Source organism: Podarcis filfolensis (genome assembly GCF_964270895.1).
Source record: "Podarcis filfolensis genome assembly, chromosome: 1".
Classification (NCBI taxonomy): Eukaryota; Metazoa; Chordata; class Lepidosauria; order Squamata; family Lacertidae; genus Podarcis; species Podarcis filfolensis.
The window spans coordinates 44,633,472-44,652,334 of record NC_139604.1 but is presented as its reverse complement, the minus strand read 5'-3'; the positions used below and the strand labels follow the sequence as shown (position 1 = coordinate 44,652,334).

General features: G+C 39.8%; 1 protein-coding gene and 1 long non-coding RNA gene across 21 annotated transcripts in view; one reads left to right on the top strand and one right to left on the bottom strand.

Annotated features, from left to right (window-relative positions):
- The window catches only part of KALRN (kalirin RhoGEF kinase), a 512,792-nt gene that overhangs the window by 355,629 nt on the left and 138,300 nt on the right, over nucleotides 1-18,863 (top strand). For 18 of the 20 annotated variants that reach the window (XR_014541086.1, XM_083583660.1, XM_083583665.1 and 15 more), the window contains 8 exons: nucleotides 5,947-6,066; nucleotides 8,437-8,655; nucleotides 9,591-9,740; nucleotides 11,559-11,673; nucleotides 14,683-14,798; nucleotides 15,787-15,909; nucleotides 16,934-17,116; nucleotides 18,456-18,574. Coding sequence is in view for 19 of the 20 variants with exons in the window: in XM_083583660.1 (XP_083439786.1) it covers nucleotides 5,947-6,066; nucleotides 8,437-8,655; nucleotides 9,591-9,740; nucleotides 11,559-11,673; nucleotides 14,683-14,798; nucleotides 15,787-15,909; nucleotides 16,934-17,116; nucleotides 18,456-18,574 (1,145 nt within the window). In the remaining variant the exon portion in view is untranslated. The remainder of the gene's footprint in view (nucleotides 1-5,946; nucleotides 6,067-8,436; nucleotides 8,656-9,590; nucleotides 9,741-11,558; nucleotides 11,674-14,682; nucleotides 14,799-15,786; nucleotides 15,910-16,933; nucleotides 17,117-18,455; nucleotides 18,575-18,863) is intronic. The other 2 variants (XM_083583675.1, XM_083583680.1) reach the window with 1 other exon arrangement.
- LOC310749481 lies at nucleotides 12,692-14,730 on the bottom strand. The gene is made up of 2 exons (XR_014541650.1): nucleotides 14,642-14,730; nucleotides 12,692-12,913 (listed from the first exon to the last, which is right to left on the bottom strand). It is a non-coding gene; the product is annotated as an uncharacterized lncRNA (long non-coding RNA).

The window sequence follows — 18,863 nt, the reverse complement described above, 5'->3', positions numbered from 1 at the left end:
TGTATGCCACTTATATCCCAAAATGGCTTCTATTAAATTAATACATAATTAAAATACACAATAACATTAAATCATCCTTAAAGTATACAACAAAACAAGCAATTAAAAAGCATAACACACAAATTAAAACACTTAAAAACAGTTAAAACTACAGGTCTGTTTTCAGAAGGCAGCAGAATGCCAACAATGATGGAGCTTCTCATATTTCAGCAGGGAGGGTAAACAGGCAGGCAAATGAGACACACTCCATCCAGTTCACCCTTTTCGATCTCAGGGATGCAAGCTAGTTTGGTTCCCTCATCCATTGATGGGTAAGGTCTTATTACTTACTGACCTGGTGTTGCATAACAGCAACATCAGACTATAGAGCCTGGAGGATGCTGTTAGCCTGCATAAAGCTATATCCAGCCGCAAGTGCATGGCTTTTTATTAAGGAGTACCCAGTGTCATTTGTTAGAAGGCAGTATGTAAATACTGTAAATGAATGAATAAAGTACCCAGGGTGGGGGAGTTACACAGCTCATTTTCTAGGTACTCTGTCCAATGGAGGACAAGCACCTCACTTCACCTTAACAAAGGAAAGGTACACTGCGGCACATGTACTTAGAAGCACTGAGCCCAAATTTTCAAACTCTGGATGATGGAATGGAAATGTCTCCAACACTTATATCATATTTAAAGGTTAAATCTGCTAAACCTGGCCTCCTTAGTTGTACCAACATTTGTAACCTTGAGGGAAGATTCAACCCCTGCCTCAGCAGATAGATGAGAGAGTTTTGGGTTGATGTGCCTCATTTCCTTGGCCAGCCCTAATGCTGGAATGTCTTTGCACAATTGTCCCTATTCTTACTGTGTTTATGGCAATTAAGCTAATGCCTGGATTTTCATGGGAGATTCCCAGAGAGAATGGGAAAAGGTACTAGATGGATATACAAAGCTATAGGAAAGAGGTTAATCCCTATTCCTTCGTTTTTTCAGCAAACCCTTTAGGAGATTACTGTAACATTTCCTAATTGTAGTAGCTTAAATGCTCTACCCTATGATGATGATGATCAGCACAATCACTATTATCCCTGAATCCTCCAGACAAATTTCATTTACGAAGAGCTTTGCAAAGGAGGACATGTATTAAGTTTCCAAGATGATGTAAAGAGTAATTAATGTCTCTAGAAAATGTGGATGAGTAACTGCAAATTCCTTTATCCTATTTGCTTAAAGGCTCATCAGAACATAAAGGAGTTGCTCTAGTGTAGCAGAACAAATTTCTCATTCTGGCCACTAGTGGCATTTGTCCCACAACTAACAGCACAATCCTATGCGTGGGAGAAGTTAACCCTGCTGACTTCAGTGGGACTACATGTATGTAGTGTCACGGCCTGAGTCATATGAAACCATTCTTGCCTTCAGTTTTTATCCTCTGGAGGTGGTTCTCTTACTGTTGTTGACATCCATCTGTCTTGGGAGGAGTGTACCTTTGAGGGTGAAGTCAAAGTGTTGGAAGCTTGCAGTGCCTGCTGTGGCTGTAGAAATTGATGCAGGAGAGACATGTTTTGTTGCAGCTGGGGCAGATGAAGGCATCTGGTTTTGCTGTTGCAGATGCACCACGGTATTTCTCTTACTAGGCTGGGTGAAATAATGGCACTTTTGTGTTAAGGTAGCCATACAGCCAAAATATCATTTGACATACATCTCAAAATCCATCATTTGTAATATATAAGGCCTATTGTCTATGAATGCATTGGCCCAAAGCAGTTTGCAGTATGAAGAAAGTCAAATTGTCACAGTAGATCATCGTCTGTTTCAGTTTGCTCTCATGAAATGACACCTCATTTCTTCTCAGGCTATGTAAAATGTACAATTCCTGATGCAAGTGCAAATTTATCTAGCAAGTGAAAAATGATAGTGTATGACTCCCCACAGTTTTGTTGCATCAGGCTTACATCCCAACTGTATAGGGCAGGTATCAATATGTGGTAGATCAAGACTAATCCAAGTGTTATGTATTCTACATTTAAACAATGGAATGTATATAAGGAAGGGGGAGGAATGTTGCAGTTATCTTATGTACTGTATCTAAATATCATTGGCTTGAGAACTGCACCAACTATTTAAAGAGCAGGGAGTTGAAGTGTCATTTTTATGTATTATGCACACATGCAATGGCAACTTGAGGTTTTGTCAACATGTGTAAAAGTGAAGAATGACCCACAACACCACTCCATGTTGCTAAGGTCACCAACCAATTTTGCAGTTGCACCTGCTAGAACAGGCAGGTGTAAAATTAAAATAAAATGGGCTGCTGTGCTGATCGCTAGTCTACATTTTAGGGGTCAGCTATACACTGTGCACAATGGTGTGTACTGCAGCTCTGAAGTTGTTTTCTTTCTTTTAAAAAAAGAAAGGAAAAACACCTGTGTACATTTTGAACAAAGAATTGGGTGTAGTGCTTCATCACTGTTACAAGACTCAAATAATTCCCCATTGGCTTTATAAAAAGTATGTGATTTGGATAATAGTGGGTGGTTAAATACACACCGTATTGCTCAAAACTACCTTTTCAGAATGTGTTTTTAAAGTATTATTATTATTAGCATTAGCATTAGTGTTGGGGCTGCATCGCACAAAGTTGCAGTGAGGGACTATAACTCAATGGTGGACTTCATGTTTTGCATGCAGAGAGTTCCAGGTTTGGTATCTGTCATCTGCAGGCAGTACTTGGAAAGTCTCCTCTTGGAGCCCCTGGAAATCTGCTGCCACTCACTGTAGACAATACTGAGCTACATAGACCAATGGTCTGAGGCAGCTTCCTACATTTATGCATGCCAGGTGATTTTTTTTTTTGGGGGGGGGGAATTAATCATGACAATATTCTTTTGGCAACTGGCCAGAATGTGCTTGTGTGTGTGTGTGTGTGTGTGTGTGGGCGCGCATGGCATGTGCTGATGGTGGCTTCTCATTTTGCTTTGTTTGCTCTTTAAGATACATTTTCCATAAATTTGGTAAGATCCTGTCAGTGTGAAAATAGTTTCAACAGAAAAGGGAATGGGATTGCTTGCCCACATACGACAGAAAATAGGAATGCATGTTCCTCTTTTGCATCAACTCCCCAAAGTTAAGAGTATCAACTCCCCAAAGTTAAGAGTTTCCTTAAATCACATTCTGGTGACTGAAACTAATGTCCTTTTTGGGAGGCTACCAGACCATCATTAGGAGAAGCCACATTATGCTCTCTCAGTTACATGTTTTCGACTAAAATCTCTCCTGATTGCACTTACCGGTACTCAAATCACTGTTGAACTCACTTCCTTTTTTTTAACCCTCACCTTGCATGGGTGGGTCTCTCTACACAGTATGTTTCCCAATAGTTAATTCAATTCTACAGTCCTCATTAAATGTTTATTCTAGACTCTCACTAATCCAGACCATCTGCTTGTAGGGATCAGTTTAAGGTCTATGTAAAAAGACATTTTAAAAAAAGGTTATCACTGTAAACAAATCAATTAATACTGTAGGCAGATGATCTGGCACTGGTGGCCTTTATTCTGTAAGCCGTGGGTTATAAACTTATCCCAGACTGCATTTAGTAACTTCAGATTGAGCTGGCCCTGATTTCGGTGACTGAAGGTGATCTGGGATAATTTATATTGTAATCCTGTTCACTGTGTTATTTACACTTCTTGTCTGTTTAAGTCAGTAACAAGCCAGACAGTTAGAAGCTGGTGATGCAGAAAAGATATTGATCACCAAGTAGCTGGCAATTAGACACAGAGTTTCATATTCTTGGTATTGATTAGTTGTGCTTAACCGTAGGCTCACATAGTAACAAAACTGCAATAGCAGTGCTGGTGGTGAGACAGAGAGAAGCTACATTCATGCCCCCCACCAAAAAAAAACAAAACAAAGAAAACCCCAACCTAATGGAGTTACTGTGGAACTCAGAAGCTGTTTAAAATACTTATAAAACTTTTTAGCTAACTTGAATCACTTCATACTCCATGTATTCCTCAACAATTTGGAATCAGTTGTTCTCTGGTATTATATCTCTCCCCACCTTTTCATTTTTTAAGAAAACATACCCCACCCCCAATTCCATTCCATCCTGTATGTATAAAGCAAACCACTACAAAGTGCTGCACAGGTGAGTTGGACCTCAAAAACAGATTCTGTCCTGAGGGTTAAAGTCTGTCCCAAAGTGGATTTATCTTTACATACAAGTTTTAAACGATTTCATAATGTGAAATTTCAAGAGTTGTTTCTAATTTATCATAGATATTTTTGAGAAGGTGGAAATTTCTTGAGGTATCTTTTTGTAGGGGTAAATTAGACATTAGCTATTGGGATACATTGGACCCCTTCCGTTATTTACTTTGAGTTCAGTAACTCACCTGGCATTTTTGTGGTTTTCTGATTTGTTTTCTCCTTGTTTTTTCTGTGAGCCTAGTCTTTCACCTATGCATCTCTCTTATTTTCTTTACAGGGCTTTCTTTACAGAGAAATTTAAGTTAATGTTGTGAGGCCTAGTGTACCCCAATAGCTTTGGGGGGGGGTTTGTTGCTTTTTGTGGAATGTGATACCAGTTAAATCAAATCTGGCATTAAACTGGGTGGCGGGGTGGGGGTGGTGATGGATTTCTTGAAGACCCCACTTGCAGAATCTTCAGTCAGCGCCTCCATGCAAACAGATGTAATTGAAACATATGGACTAGTTACTTCTTTTCATTTCTAATGACAACAGATTTCTTTAAGGATGGTAAATTGTGTTGATGAGAGCAATACATGATATATGGGGGGGGGGGACGTAGTTCCATGAGTCTCAGCTGGGAAGGGGATTGCAGTAGGGCTGCTAGTGAGAATATCGAACAGAAGCCATTGGATTTTAAAGCCATGTAGCTAATAAACACTTTTGATCATGAAATAAAGATAGGCTGTTTCTATTTGTGAAATGGATGAATCTGTTTATATATAGACAAAAGAAAAAAAGAAAAAGAAACTCAGCATTTTGAAAATAATGCAGCACTGTTTCCAACTATTGTAGTAACTGTTCTAGCAAGTACTGGGAAAATATATCTAGAAGTGTAAATATTCAGCATGGGAACTTGCGTTCAGAATTAAGTTGCATTCTTACCCATTAAGCAATGGATGACATCTGGCAAGTGAGCCACGTGTGGTGCCTGAAGCTATTATGTGACCCACGGGCTCTTATTAAAATCTGAAGAATCTCATTTTCAATTAAAATCATAAAGTAAGTTTCTAGGCCTCAGAGGTACAAAGATGTACATTTAAGATGTAGTGCCAAAATGCTAAACAGCTGGCATCAAAGAAGCAAATAAAAGATACCTGTTTATTGATTTTCAATTCTCATGGTTCCTTCATCCATATATTAATATTTTCTAAAAGCCAAATAAGACCTTACATATTTTAAAGTAACAGTTTAAGACTTCATGAATAGCAGAGAAAGTAGAGCAGGAATATTTCTTTAAAATGTTAAATAAAATATTAAAATAGTATGCCAAAACCAACTCAGGGCAGGTACTTTTGGTGAGATTTGGCCCATCTCAGGGGAGAAAAATTGTTCATAGGTAAACTGTATATGCTGCATATGCACAAATATTGAGTTTCCATAAGCAAAAATAATATTTTGAGTGAAGGAAGACATGAATGAGTTGTCTAAAGTGTGTGTGTATGTGTGTTGAGTGCACCACAGGAGCTACTGAAAATACATGCTTGTCAATAAATGACTTGTGGCCATTGTCCTCCTTGGACTGGGTGTGCTTAGGACTCCAATCTTCTGATTTGGTTTCAGACTCTCTTTCAACTCAACTAACTTAGAACATGCTGTGTGAAGCATAATGGTGAAGAAGAACACATCTGAGGTACAGAGCCTTTTGGCTTAACTATGCTAATCAGAGGTTATCATTCAAGGTGTCTTTTTCTTTCTTTCTGGCAGGTCCTTGGCTGGATCCGGAATGGAGAATCAATGCTCAATGCCAGCCTTGTCAATGCAAGTTCACTGTCAGAAGCTGAGCAGCTCCAGAGAGAGCATGAGCAGTTCCAGCTGGCCATAGAGGTAACCATAATAGGCACGTTTGGATTTCCCTTTCCGCAAACATGAGGCCACATCCTTGGGCAGAAATTTAATGGTGATGAAAGTGCAAGGGACCAAAAACAAGATGCTAATTTAGCAGTGGGAGGAGACTACAATTGTGACAGATAATTTACTATCAGTAGCTAAGCTTTCCTGTTACTTGACAAAAATCACAATACATGAAGAAGCTACTCATTTCCCATACCACCTTTGTAGTTCCTTGCAAATGGTTCAGCAGAAATATAAACTAACCCCCCAAAAGGCAAATACTCATGGAAGTAAACTTAAAGATTGGAGCATTGGATTTCTTTTAAGCCTTTACAAAACTTGAATAGCACCTCTATCTAACTCTGCAATGGGCGTTTTTAGGTTTTGATAGGCAATACTACTGATAGAAACCTCTTATCCTCTTACAGGCTTGTTTTGTTGGTTGGAAAGGAATTAGGTTAAGGACGCATTTACGCACATACACAGGCCTGTCAAAGCATCAGTCTGATTTGTTGCAGCAGAACAAAAGTTCAGAGGTTAAATAGGCACTGACTGGAATGAATATGTGAGGGCCAAAGAAGTATGCAGTGAGCATAAATTGTGTCATTATTTAGTTCAGCAACACTGAAGGTCTACAGGTTCCTCACCCTTGGCTTGAAGACTGGGACAGATAGTCAGAAGCAGGAGAGCAGTATGTACCCTGCTGTATTAGTGACTTGGAAGCAATTGCCATTTATTAAGTTTATATCCTGCCTTTCTTTTAAGGAATTCAAGGCAGCATACATAGTTCTCCATGCTCCTCCATTTATCCTCATAGTAACCTTGTAATGTAGGCAAGGCCAAGAGATAGCTATTTCTCTGCATTAGGTAACCCTTGTTACTTAGAAGTTTGGAGTTTTCCACTCCAGCATTTGCTTATGAATGGAGTCAGAGGTACTAGAAGTGACTGTTCACTTTAGTGGTTGTAATAACATGGCACCATGGTGGTGGTGGTTGTTCTTTTTTTTATTCCCATCTGCAAAATGCAATGTCAAGTTAAAGCCTTCATGGGCTAGAATAGTCATCCAGGGTGGGTTTTTTAAAGTCTGTTTTTTCTCACATTAGTAGCAGTCACATATGCACACGAATAGCTCAACAGGGGTGGGTCCAAAACGACTTTTATTGTCATATGTGAAAATACCGTAAATTAAAAACATACAAACCAGGAAATTGTATTTCCCCCCTCTTCTGATTAATCTGAAATAAATTAGCATTGTCTTGGTATATGACCATTGTTGATGTTCTTGGAACTTCCCATAACAGGAATAAATAAGTCACTTTTCTGTAGTGGTATTAATCATCTCTTAATGAGCATCTGACAAGTCTTTACATTATCCTGCCATATTGGCAAACCCCAAAGGGAAGGGAAGCCTTTTATCATCCAGTGGAGGAGGTTACCATTCAGCTGCATCTTGGCAGCCTTAACCAGGCACCTCTGTGGAGCAGAATACACATTTCCTGTTAGCACAGCTTTCCACACTTCAGAGATGCTTGTACTTGGTTTTAACTAAGAGGCCCACAGTGAGACATAGGTTCTCACGCTGCCAATGGGAGAAAATAATTTTGTTCAGAGATGGGAATACCAGATTAAATATTGATGGTCCTTAAAATCTCAGCATGTAACTAACATCCAGAAAAGCATACAGTGAGGCAGGGAAGGTCTAACTGTTGATGGGGTTTCCATTGCAAATTCTTTGACATCTTTTTTAAAAACAAGCATTCTCATTATCGTCTGGGCAGGCCCCCCCCCCAACTAATGCTATCTGGGCATTTTCAGAATGTGTATGTATATATGGAGTGGGGGGTTACTGCTTTTTATGCACTATGCAATTCAGCATGGTGTTAGAAGAAACTCTTGAACTAATTTTCAAGTTTAGAGGTTTAAAAGGCTTGATTTATTGCGAACAAATAAGGTGAACAAAATCTGTATTGTGGCCATACTTCCTAAATTATCTTTCTTAAAATGGTCCTAATAGTGTTGTACGTTCCAGGGTTGTGAGGAGGGAAAATAACAAAGATTTTAAAGCAGTGATTGCATTAGAAGTGTAGTGGAAATTATTAATAATGCCGGTGTTACCTTTGTTTAAAAGCTGCCTTGAATATTTCATAGAAGAATGGGGTATAAATATTGATAATAAATCAGGAATAAAAATAAATATGCCCGCATGAATCTGCAAAATATTTACTGAAGAGAATCTGTTGGTTGTGGAAAACACTAAAAATGTTTCATTCTCTCACATTTTCATTCTCATGCTTCACTTCACCTCTTTTTACCATATGTCTGGCACATCTGTACAAATCTCTCTTTCCTCCCCTCATACACAGTCCCTCTTTCATGCCACTTCCTTGCAGAAGACGCACCAGAGTGCCCTCCAGGTGCAGCAGAAGGCGGAGGTATTGCTGCAGGCTGGGCACTACGATGCTGATGCCATAAGGGAATGCGCAGAAAAGGTGGCACTGCACTGGCAGCAACTAATGTTGAAGATGGAAGACAGGCTGAAGCTGGTTAATGCATCTGTCGCTTTTTATAAAACCTCAGAGCAGGTGAGCCGAATGATGTGCAGTGATACTTGTAACTATTAAAAAAAATCCCACAGTATTCATTGTCATAACATTTTATTTAGGGCAGCTGTGACTTCAATTCTCTGAGCTAGCTACGTCTTTATATTGCCCACATATTCATTGATGCGGTCTGAATCTTACATAGTCCCAGATTGAGATTCATTAACTACAAATCCCAAGATTTGGGATCCTCTCCAAAACTCCAAAGTTTTGAGCCAAAACAAATTTTAAGCTTTTGGCTCGGCCTTCTCCACAATGGATGCATATTGTTGCTCAATGTACTATATGAAAGTGCATTGACAGTGAGTGTCGTCAACATCAATTCAGACTGTATTACCGATACATGAATTTTCTGTATGAATAACTTAACTGCCTGCAACCCAGGATTTTCCTGCATGGTTTGAGCACAATAACCTAAACAATTAAAATACATCTCAAGCCATTTCCAAGGCATCACTCCTAAATTCAATGCCCTTGACTCACAAATAAGAGAACTGGCTACCTCAGCACCATAGCTGACAAATGCTGACTTGTTGCCCCATTGTCAGCTGGGCAGACAAAGAGACCATTTCATGAGACCAGGTGAGTCTCAAACCTACAAATCAATATATTATTTTTCTTCTGTAGTTTTAGCACAACTTGGAATCCTAAAGTTCTGCATCATTAAAAATCCACATTAGGAAATAGGCTTCATCAGCTACAGGGCCTGCAAATTAGGTTGGAATTTTCTCTTTAAAAGGTCAATTAATATTTCCCAAACTAATATGTTCTGAGTTAGGAAGCCCATATAACATTTGTCTGTGAATCTCTCCTTTTCTTGTCTTTTGTTAGCTTTATAGGTTAATGGACTTGTAGTAGTTTTTCTATGATTCTGGATGTAGCTTTTATAGCTGAAGTGCTGTGTCCTTATGCCTCAGGTTTGCAGTGTGCTAGAGAGTTTGGAACAGGAATATCGAAGAGATGAAGACTGGTGTGGAGGTCGGGATAAGCTTGGACCAGCATCTGAAATAGACCATGTCATCCCCTTAATCAGCAAACATCTGGAACAAAAAGAAGCATTTCTCAAGGTCTGTTGTAGCCTTCCTCTTTTCTGTAGTTGTTTTTAATTTTTGGTAACTGAAAATAGCTGTGGTGGAAACCTGTCAGCAAAGCATGCAGATGATGTTCTGTGCACTGTCATTTCCATATAGAACATGCCTGAATATAATTTTATGGGAATCATAAGAACAACACAGTTTTTGCATGCAGTCATAGTGCAGCTTTTCTCTAAATGTTTTATGACTGGACAACTTGCACAATCTTTCTCCAGAATAGAGATTTCCCAATTCCTCCCCACCCCCCATCCTCATTTTGACAGTCAGTTCCAACACTACAAAAAATGGATATTCTGCCCATACAAGTGGCTGCTTCCACAGGCAGTGTAATGTGGGACCAATCAGCTTGCATCAGCTTGCTCCTTCCCTTTCATGGCCTGAAAGAATTACAACTTGTGGTTTTTTTTTCAATTCATGGAAGGGAACAGAAGAGCTCATATTAAATTGCTGTGCTGTTACATCCTTCACATGAATAGCCTGCTCATGTGGGCAGTGCCTTGTGCATTGGATTCCAGTGCCTCATTTGAGCCAACTCTTTAGTGTTTCAAAAGGCCAGGTACAATTAGCAGATGGAGAAACAAGGGTTCGTAATGTTTCATTGCTCTTTGGCATTAAAAAGGAGTAGAGGCCTACTAACCAAGAATGAGAGAATGTGGCTTTGAGCAGATATCAGTAGTTGGTTTTGTTTCTGGGTAGATGTGTGTTTGGTTGCATAATTTCTGAAGAACGTGTGTGAGAGTTGGGGTGATTAAACTGCCAGCGAGGGCAGGAAAAACTGTTTTCTCCTGCTCTTGGTCTTCTAAGCAGCGTTCACATTGAAAGGGTAAAGAACTCAAGGTACATCTTTTATTCCTGCCCTTATTGTTTCCCTTTCTCCGAGATCTTATTTATCTGGCTCAGAGTAGCTGCAGTAGGAGGAAAAGTTCAAAGCTCAGTAGTCAAGCACATGATTTACATGTTGACAGTAGTATGATTCAATTCCAGGAACTGCTAGTTAAAAGGAATTCAGAGCTGGAAAAGATCACTACCTTTTGACTTATGAAAACTGATGCCGGGCAGGGATGACCAGAGGAACAGACAATGTGGTACCCTCCAGATGTTGCTGAATTAGAACTCACACCATCTCTGATCACTGCCATGCTGGCTGGGGCTGTTGGGAGTGTCCACTATCATCTGGAAGACACCGCATTGGCTGTCTCTGGGATACATGGTACTGTGGTATATTAACAATTGTTCTGACTAGGATATGGCAAAGGTAAGGACAAGTTCCTGACCGTTGTATATGCTGTTGCAGGAATACAATGGCAAGAAGTGACTGGCCTTTCTTCCATGCATCCCTAGATCCTCACCTCAGCAAGCCATAGCTTGTATATAAATGTTAAATAATTCTTAACACCTTTGCTTTTCAAAGCTGCATACAGATAATGTAATGGTATGTTTTTGAAAGACTTCATTCCAGAATAAATCAACTGTCACCTTCTGGAATAAAGATCAAGATGTACAATCTCCCACTAGCAGTGTTATGCTTTTGCTTTTCTACTGGAATCAGCCAATTTTTTCCACATAGCATTTTCTCTCATATCATACCCATTCCCAAGATGATGGATGTGTGTGACTGCAGTCTGAGTTTCTCAGTGTTTTCTCATGCACGTCAACATCCTTCAGAGGTCAAATGAGAAAAGAAGCTCATGTCACAGTTCAGTGGTTCCTCTGTGTTTTATTCTTCTGATTCACTTGTCAAAAGGGTAACTGTTGTGCTTGGGGGTGGGGGGTGTTGTTTACTGCCCACAGGCCTGCACACTAGCACGAAGGAATGCAGAAGTGTTTCTCAAGTACATTCACCGAAACAACGTCAGCATGCCAGGGGGAGTGAGCCATACGAGGGGACCTGAGCAACAAGTCAAAGGTCAGTGTGTTGGTTTAGGAGATGCGTTAATGGAATGGCAGCTTGGCTTTAGAAATGTACCGCACACCGATGGATGACGCTTGTGCTCACCACTGGTGCTTCCTTACACCGGATTAAATTTGCCACATAATAATTACAGGTGCACCTTTTCTGCTCGACAGAATAAGATTAGAATACAAGCAGATGCTATGAAAACGACAGCGTCTTTTTCATTTCTGTGCTGGCTCTGAAATCTTAGGAGTGGATCTAGTGAAGTGTTTTGCGTATAAATTTACCAGTGTGCCATCATCTGTCATTAGAACAATAGAAATTCCATGAAATCTATAGGCAATACTTCTCCTATTAGTATGTTTAGAGTATTTTTAAAAGTAGTAGTCATTAAGATCCTTTCTCTATTACACCTATCACGTACTTCTTTCATATCAATGCATACTTTAAGCCTCCACTTCAAAATGTGTCAGGGTGTGGGTACTAAAATCATAGCAGGGTCAAGCTACTTTAAGCTATCTCATTTTACTACCCATGATCTAAGTGATGCCCTGTTAGTCATTTGAATTTTTTTTTTAAAGCAAAAGAGGTAAGAGGAGAGCAGTGATGGATTTGTAGGAAGGGAAAGGTTACTGTGCATATACAGATTCCTTCTTATTTCCAGACTGCCTACAGGTGTAAAAGAGAAACCATCCCATCTGATTCAGAGCTTAGTTATAGAATCTGAAAGCAATTAATTACTAATCTAATTTGGGGCGGTGGGGAGCGGGAGAGAAAGACTGAAAATGTGGGCAGTTTAGCTACAAAGAGCTGCAGTAAATAGTATTTCCTTCTGTTGAAAGGACTATCCCTTAACTCCTTCCACTTCAGGAAACAGTGAGCAGAAAGTATCTGTCTCATACTACATTCAAGGACAGAACCGGTTATTATACTGGGTTTGTTTGTTTGTTGGCATTTGGAGCTATTGCAGAGTATTAATCAGGCTTCCATACCAAGACAAGACAAGCCAAAATTGAAATTCACAACGTGATCACTTTTCTCAGAGTTCAATGTCTGCTTCTCTTTCTTAGCTATTTAGCTACAGTGACCAATAGAATGACCTTCTTATGCTTGCCTCTTTCATATGTTCAAATGAACATGGGCTGCTGTGGTGATGATACATTCTTGGAGGAGTCTGGGGTGATGCATCCCCTGCTTTCTTTTGTAGCTGTAATCCACCAGTTGCTAATCTGTTCCTTGATTCTGTGAGGAGCTGATAAAAATGAACTAAAGTAAATCTGCAGAACTAAGCCATTTTTCATCTCTGATTGGATTACTTTTAGAGCCGTAGAAAAGAACAGATCAATGACAGTGTAGGGCAATAATAATTATGTAGTTTGATACTGAGTACGCCATACAGTTGCTATCACTAAAGGGGTTGAAAATGCTGCAGCCTAACATAAAATCTGTACTTTAAAAATATATATTTCTTTGGTTAATATTGCTCAAGAACTCAAAACAAGAGTCTGCACTCATATACATGAGTATCTTTTTATAAAAAAATGCACACACAGTTAAGCTGGGTTCTTAAGATACAGTTTTAGGGAGAAGGCTTACTAATATATATGGAACTGTTTATACATGTTAAGCAACAGACATAAACTTTAGGCAGCCTCTCACATTGTCATTTTAAGACATAAGATATTTCCTATGAGGAGGCAAGCAAGGAGAGTAGGCTACTTTACACAGTGGACATAGGCCCTCTTATTATTTTTATAAATATATTTCTATACCACTGTATCATAAAAATATAACACAGCAGTTTACAACAATATAAAAACCAACCAATAACATCATAAAAGTAAAAATACAAGCACATTTACAAAACTAAGCAGGGTCCAGTATGGTTTCAAATGGGGACTGCAGTTGAGATTCCTGCATTGCATAAGGTTGGACTAAATGACCCTAGGGTCCCTTCCAACGCTTATGATTCTGTGATTCAGGATTAAAACGAAAAACCAATATCAATAGACCATTGTAGGGGATATACGCTTAGTTGCTTTAATTAGTAAGCTTGGCTGTGACAGACAGAAAAAGCTGGGACATTCTCTTTCACTCGCCCCATAGAATTTTATTTAACTGAAGTTTGCACAGAAGAATCTGTTGGTAATCCCCCCTATTAATTAGTGAACCAGAATATGAGTTGAATTTGCCCCCTTAGCCACCAAAATGTCCTGGACTGGTCCTTGCTTGTACCTCAAAAGAATCACGTTGGAATGTTTAATTTGTGAGTCTAGAGGCAGCTCAAGGATATGTATGTATCACGAGAACCTCTTGCAGCCCACCTTTCGGAGTTTCAATTCTAAGAAATCAATAATGTGAGCTGAGCATTCTGAAAAATTCATAGGACTGATTTTAGGGGAAGCTTTGGTGACCTAAAATTGTAATACCATTGAACAAAGAATAAAGATGCCTCTCTGAAATAGAAATGTATGGCAGAATCGTCAAATATGTTTTGTTTTAGTATAGTATGTCCACAGCAGGCCTAAGACATCACTGACTGTGCTCCAAATAAATGTTGTATAAGTGAGCAGATGAGTGTGGGAAGCACAAGGTAGACATTTGTGAGTCTGGCCACTATTGGTGCCAAGGCATGGTGCTTGTTCCTTCTGCTTTTACAAGGATACATTTAATGACTGGGTATCTAAACTGTTGTCAGCTGCATGACTTGTAATTGTTCCCCCACTCCCGTTGCTTGGGCTTTGAACAGTGTGGTCTGAAGTGCTCTGAACTGTATCTGTATCTATGTGTTGGGAATATAATATTTTTTCTGTTTGTTTTTGTCCACACACCCTTAGTGAGCCCCTTGTGTTAAGGACTGCCCACTCTCTGCTATTTTTTTTTTCCAGTTAACTCTGAAGTGCTTCATACTAGGGAGCTTATATCACTGTGATGGAGTAGCAAGTTGAATTTGCATTGACTTGCGTCTGCATGTACTCACTGAGCCACTGAGGGTAACGACCATCCTCCTTTTCTCCACAGCCATTCTGAGTGAGCTGCTGCAGAGAGAGAACAGAGTTCTTCACTTCTGGACCTTGAAGAAACGGCGATTAGATCAGTGCCAGCAGTATGTGGTCTTTGAGCGTAGTGCTAAGCAGGTAGCTTAATAAAACTCTGCTTTCCCCTCTTGTTCTGTTGTTACGGCTGACAGGTAATAATGGACTGTGTAATAGATTAGTTGTGGGAAGGGTTGTATCTCAGGGGCTGCAGACTTTGCATTATGAGACCCCATGTTCAATCCTTTGCATCAATCAAGATTGGAAAACTTTTTGTTATGAGATGCCATGTTCAATCCTTTGCATCAGCCAACACTGGTAATGACCCTGGAGAGTTAGTTTCAAACCTGACACTAGTTGAAACTGACAGTGTGAGCTGGATAGGCCATTGGCCTGAATAAGGCTGCCAGACTGCAAACCAGAAATAAACATTTTGCCTTGTACATGCTGAATGCTGTGGGAGAAATTGTTAACTGCTCCCACCTGTTTCTTTCCTGGGTCTCCTAGCAGTTGGTCTCAGACCTCATCTGTTGTAGGGCAAAACAGAAGTTCTCCTTGTTTCAGTAGATGGAGAAGAAGGGTGAGCCTATATTTGGGGTGGTGGTGGGGAAGCGGATGTGACGAGAAGCCTAACATTGGCAACCTCTCACACTGCGTCTGCACTGCATTGATCTCTGGTCTGAAGTCTTGCAAGACTACTACGGTCAAGATCAAGCAAGGAGTCTCATAGCACCTTAAAGACTAACAAATTTATTACCTCTTCAGCTATTGTGAGCTCAAGTCTGCTTTGCCAGATGCAAGGAAAAATATACCGTGTGTAAGTGTCTGTGATCACATAAAATTCAAGGCAGTGGACAATCAGTCCCTACTGTGCTACATTTTGCTTGCTTGTTTACCGTGTAAAGTGTTGTTAGACTTGAATTTGAGGCCTGCCTGTCAGGCTTCTTCTTTTCTGAGGGCTAGTGGTGCTCTTCAACTGCAATAGAACTTGAATAATTAATTTTGAAATATGCCAATGAGAACTGGTTGCATGGGTGAAAACTAGTCACCTTGTTTTTGTTCATTTGGTCCCCCACCCTCCCATTTGTAGGCCTTAGACTGGATTCAGGAAACAGGAGAGTATTATCTTTCTACTCACAACTCTACGGGGGAATCAGCAGAAGAAACTCAGGAACTTCTGAAAGAATATGGAGAATTCAAAGTACCTGCCAAGGTAAACCCTACTATTGATTTTATAATTTCATGAGCTTCCTTTGGTAGTTTCAGTTAAGGAAATGTAGTAAATGTATACAACTCACAGGATTTAGTCTCAGTTACACTATTACTTATCTACATGCATCATTTATTACTAAATAAATGTATAACATGATATATTTAATAGCTCTGAATGTTATAAATGCACCCCCCCATTTTGAACTCTATGGCTGAGATCCAAAAAAAATACTAATAATGCAATCTTATGTGTGTCAAGTCCCATTGAGTGTATATAGGATTGCAGACTGAGGCTTACAGAAGGGGCCTGTTTTCCTTTGGAAGCTCACTCCATGCATTATCACAAACGTCTTTTAAAACTCACTTGAAATCCAAAAGGAGCTTGTGATGTGGCATGGAGAACAATTTCTTGAGGAAAACAACTCTAAAGCCCCCTTTTGTTAATGGAGCTAGTTTCAGAGTTCTCTTGTATACTGACCAATGATATTAATTATTTCTAAAGAACTACCAAACTTCAGAATGACCTCAGAATATTCTGCCCTTGTTTTCTAAATTCCAATATCTGCCTGTTTGTGGACATCAAGCTCTGCAGTCTCCCTGCTATCACTTTGTACCCACATCCCCATGCTCATCTCATTCCTGTCTGCCGCAGCATCCATTTGAAGAGAAATTCTGACCAAGCAGGTCAAAATTAACACCCATAAGCAGAATGGCGCTATCACTCTCTGCTCACATTGCCACTTTCAAAAGATTGCTTCAGAACCAAACAATTCTGCAAAGTATTGCAACCTGTAACAATTAAGTTCCATTGAGTAGTAGTGAGTGGCAGTGGGAAATTCAGAACCATTTTGGATAATAAATGAAAAGATTGCACTCCACCTACACTATGTCTCCAAAGATCTCAGGAACATTTTGTGTTAGTGATGCTTGTGAAGAATACGAGGTCCATATGGTTATTATGTGAATGAAAATTGAACAAAATGTCCATGGAAGATATGATAACCAAGGAAAACTCTTTTGGGCAGCAAACCAAGGAGAAAGTGAAGCTTCTCATTCAGCTGGCTGATAGCTTTGTAGAGAAAGGGCATACTCATGCCACTGAAATTAGGAAATGGGTTACCACCGTCGACAAACGCTATCGGGACTTTTCACTGAGGATGGGGAAATACCGCTACTCTTTGGAAAAAGCTCTTGGAATCAATACAGAGGTACTGTAAGTCACATGTTTTGCTGACATACTTTAAACAAATGAAAAAACTTTAGAGGAATTAGAACTGTCTTATGTGAAAATGCTTCCATGCAGTACATAGCCAGCCTTACCTTGCGTTGGCATAACACAGAGCACACTCAGTGTGGATTTTGTGACACAAAGTTGTTCCTTTGTGACACAAAGGCTAGACAAGATGACAGGGGAATGATTGGTTGGGTGCCCAGGAAGTTGCTATAAGGAGTAAGCAAGTAGACTTCCAGGTATAAATTCATGTAGATGATGATCAGTCAACATAAGACAAAATGGTAATTCATTCAAAATAGCAGGGCAAATCAATGATTAATCTGGAATTAATTCCTAGCTGGTGCTACTTGTGAAAAGCTACAGACTTTACTGGGCTGCACATGGCCTGTTACAAGGCTTTTCATGTTTTTGGCACTGGCCTTGTGTATGTACATGTTTGACTTGAGTCCCACAGAGCTAAATGGTTGCTATTCTGGGTAAATCTACTGTTTTGCAGCCCATTCTGTTACAGCCAGCAGGACATGTGAAGAGCGGATTTAGGTTACCATGTATAAGCCAGGGCAATGTTAACTTTTAAATTATTGCCTCAAAAATTCACTTCAGAACCATTCAAGTGAGAAAGAGGGATTGGATCCTAATTTCCATATGTGAGTTCCTCTGACAGTCACCTTCACCTTCTTGCTATGGCCATTTTGGCTCCTAAAAATCTGCTCCTAAAGATTGGGAGGCCTTCTGGAATAGGATGGGATGCCATGAAGCTGACTGCAGCAGAAAGGGGGGATTGGCAAAATTGGGCACTTACCTAGTGCAAGCAAAAGTGTGCTTCTACTCACACAGGGGTCAAAGCCAGTGTTTTTATTCAGATCTGGTTCATTTGAATGAATAATGCAATAAAGATGTGCCAAATAAATATCATTTATGAAATTTGAGCAAATGCTGTCATTTGGGGAAAGTAGAGTACAACCCTCAGAGGCAATATTGCAGAGCAGACAAAATGTGTCTGCTTGCTGCCACCACTGATGTGTCCCAGGATTCCCATGAGGAAAACCATCCCCTTCCTGAAGTCAAATGAGAGGAAGGGTTACTGACGAAGCCTAGCAAATTGGCTGGGGAAAAGGACTGAAACCCTCCTACTACCTGCCAAATATGTGATGCATTTAGCCAGTCGTTAGTAGATCTGTATGTGCAGCTGTTTGTTTCTTTTTCTTTTTCTTTTCTTCCAGCCCTACAGCCTTTTCTTTCACTTTGTAGATATGCTTACTTTTACAAAACATAGAAATGTGTTTTAAATCCAAGACACTACTCTTTTTCAGGATAACAAGGACCTGGAATTAGACATCATTCCAGCAAGTCTGTCAGATCGCGAAGTGAAGCTGCGTGATGCCAATCACGAAGCTAATGAAGAAAAAAGGAAGTCAGCCAGAAAGAAAGAGTAAGTGGTGGGAAATGGGCACCTCATAAAACATAGCACATGAATGACAAACAGCAGCAGTTCCATGTGAACAATTCACCAAGCCCACCTATTTGTGAGGCAGGTGAGATATCCTTGCAGGAATGTTATGCAAACAAAAGACCAGAGTTTGGAGAGAAGTAAGATATGTGGGATAAGTCCATGCCTGATAAATTAAAAACGTAATTGTTTTTTCTCTCTATGTGTGTGTAACTAAATGCTAATTTATTCTTATTTATCAAGATAGAAACTCATATTTATATAACTGTCA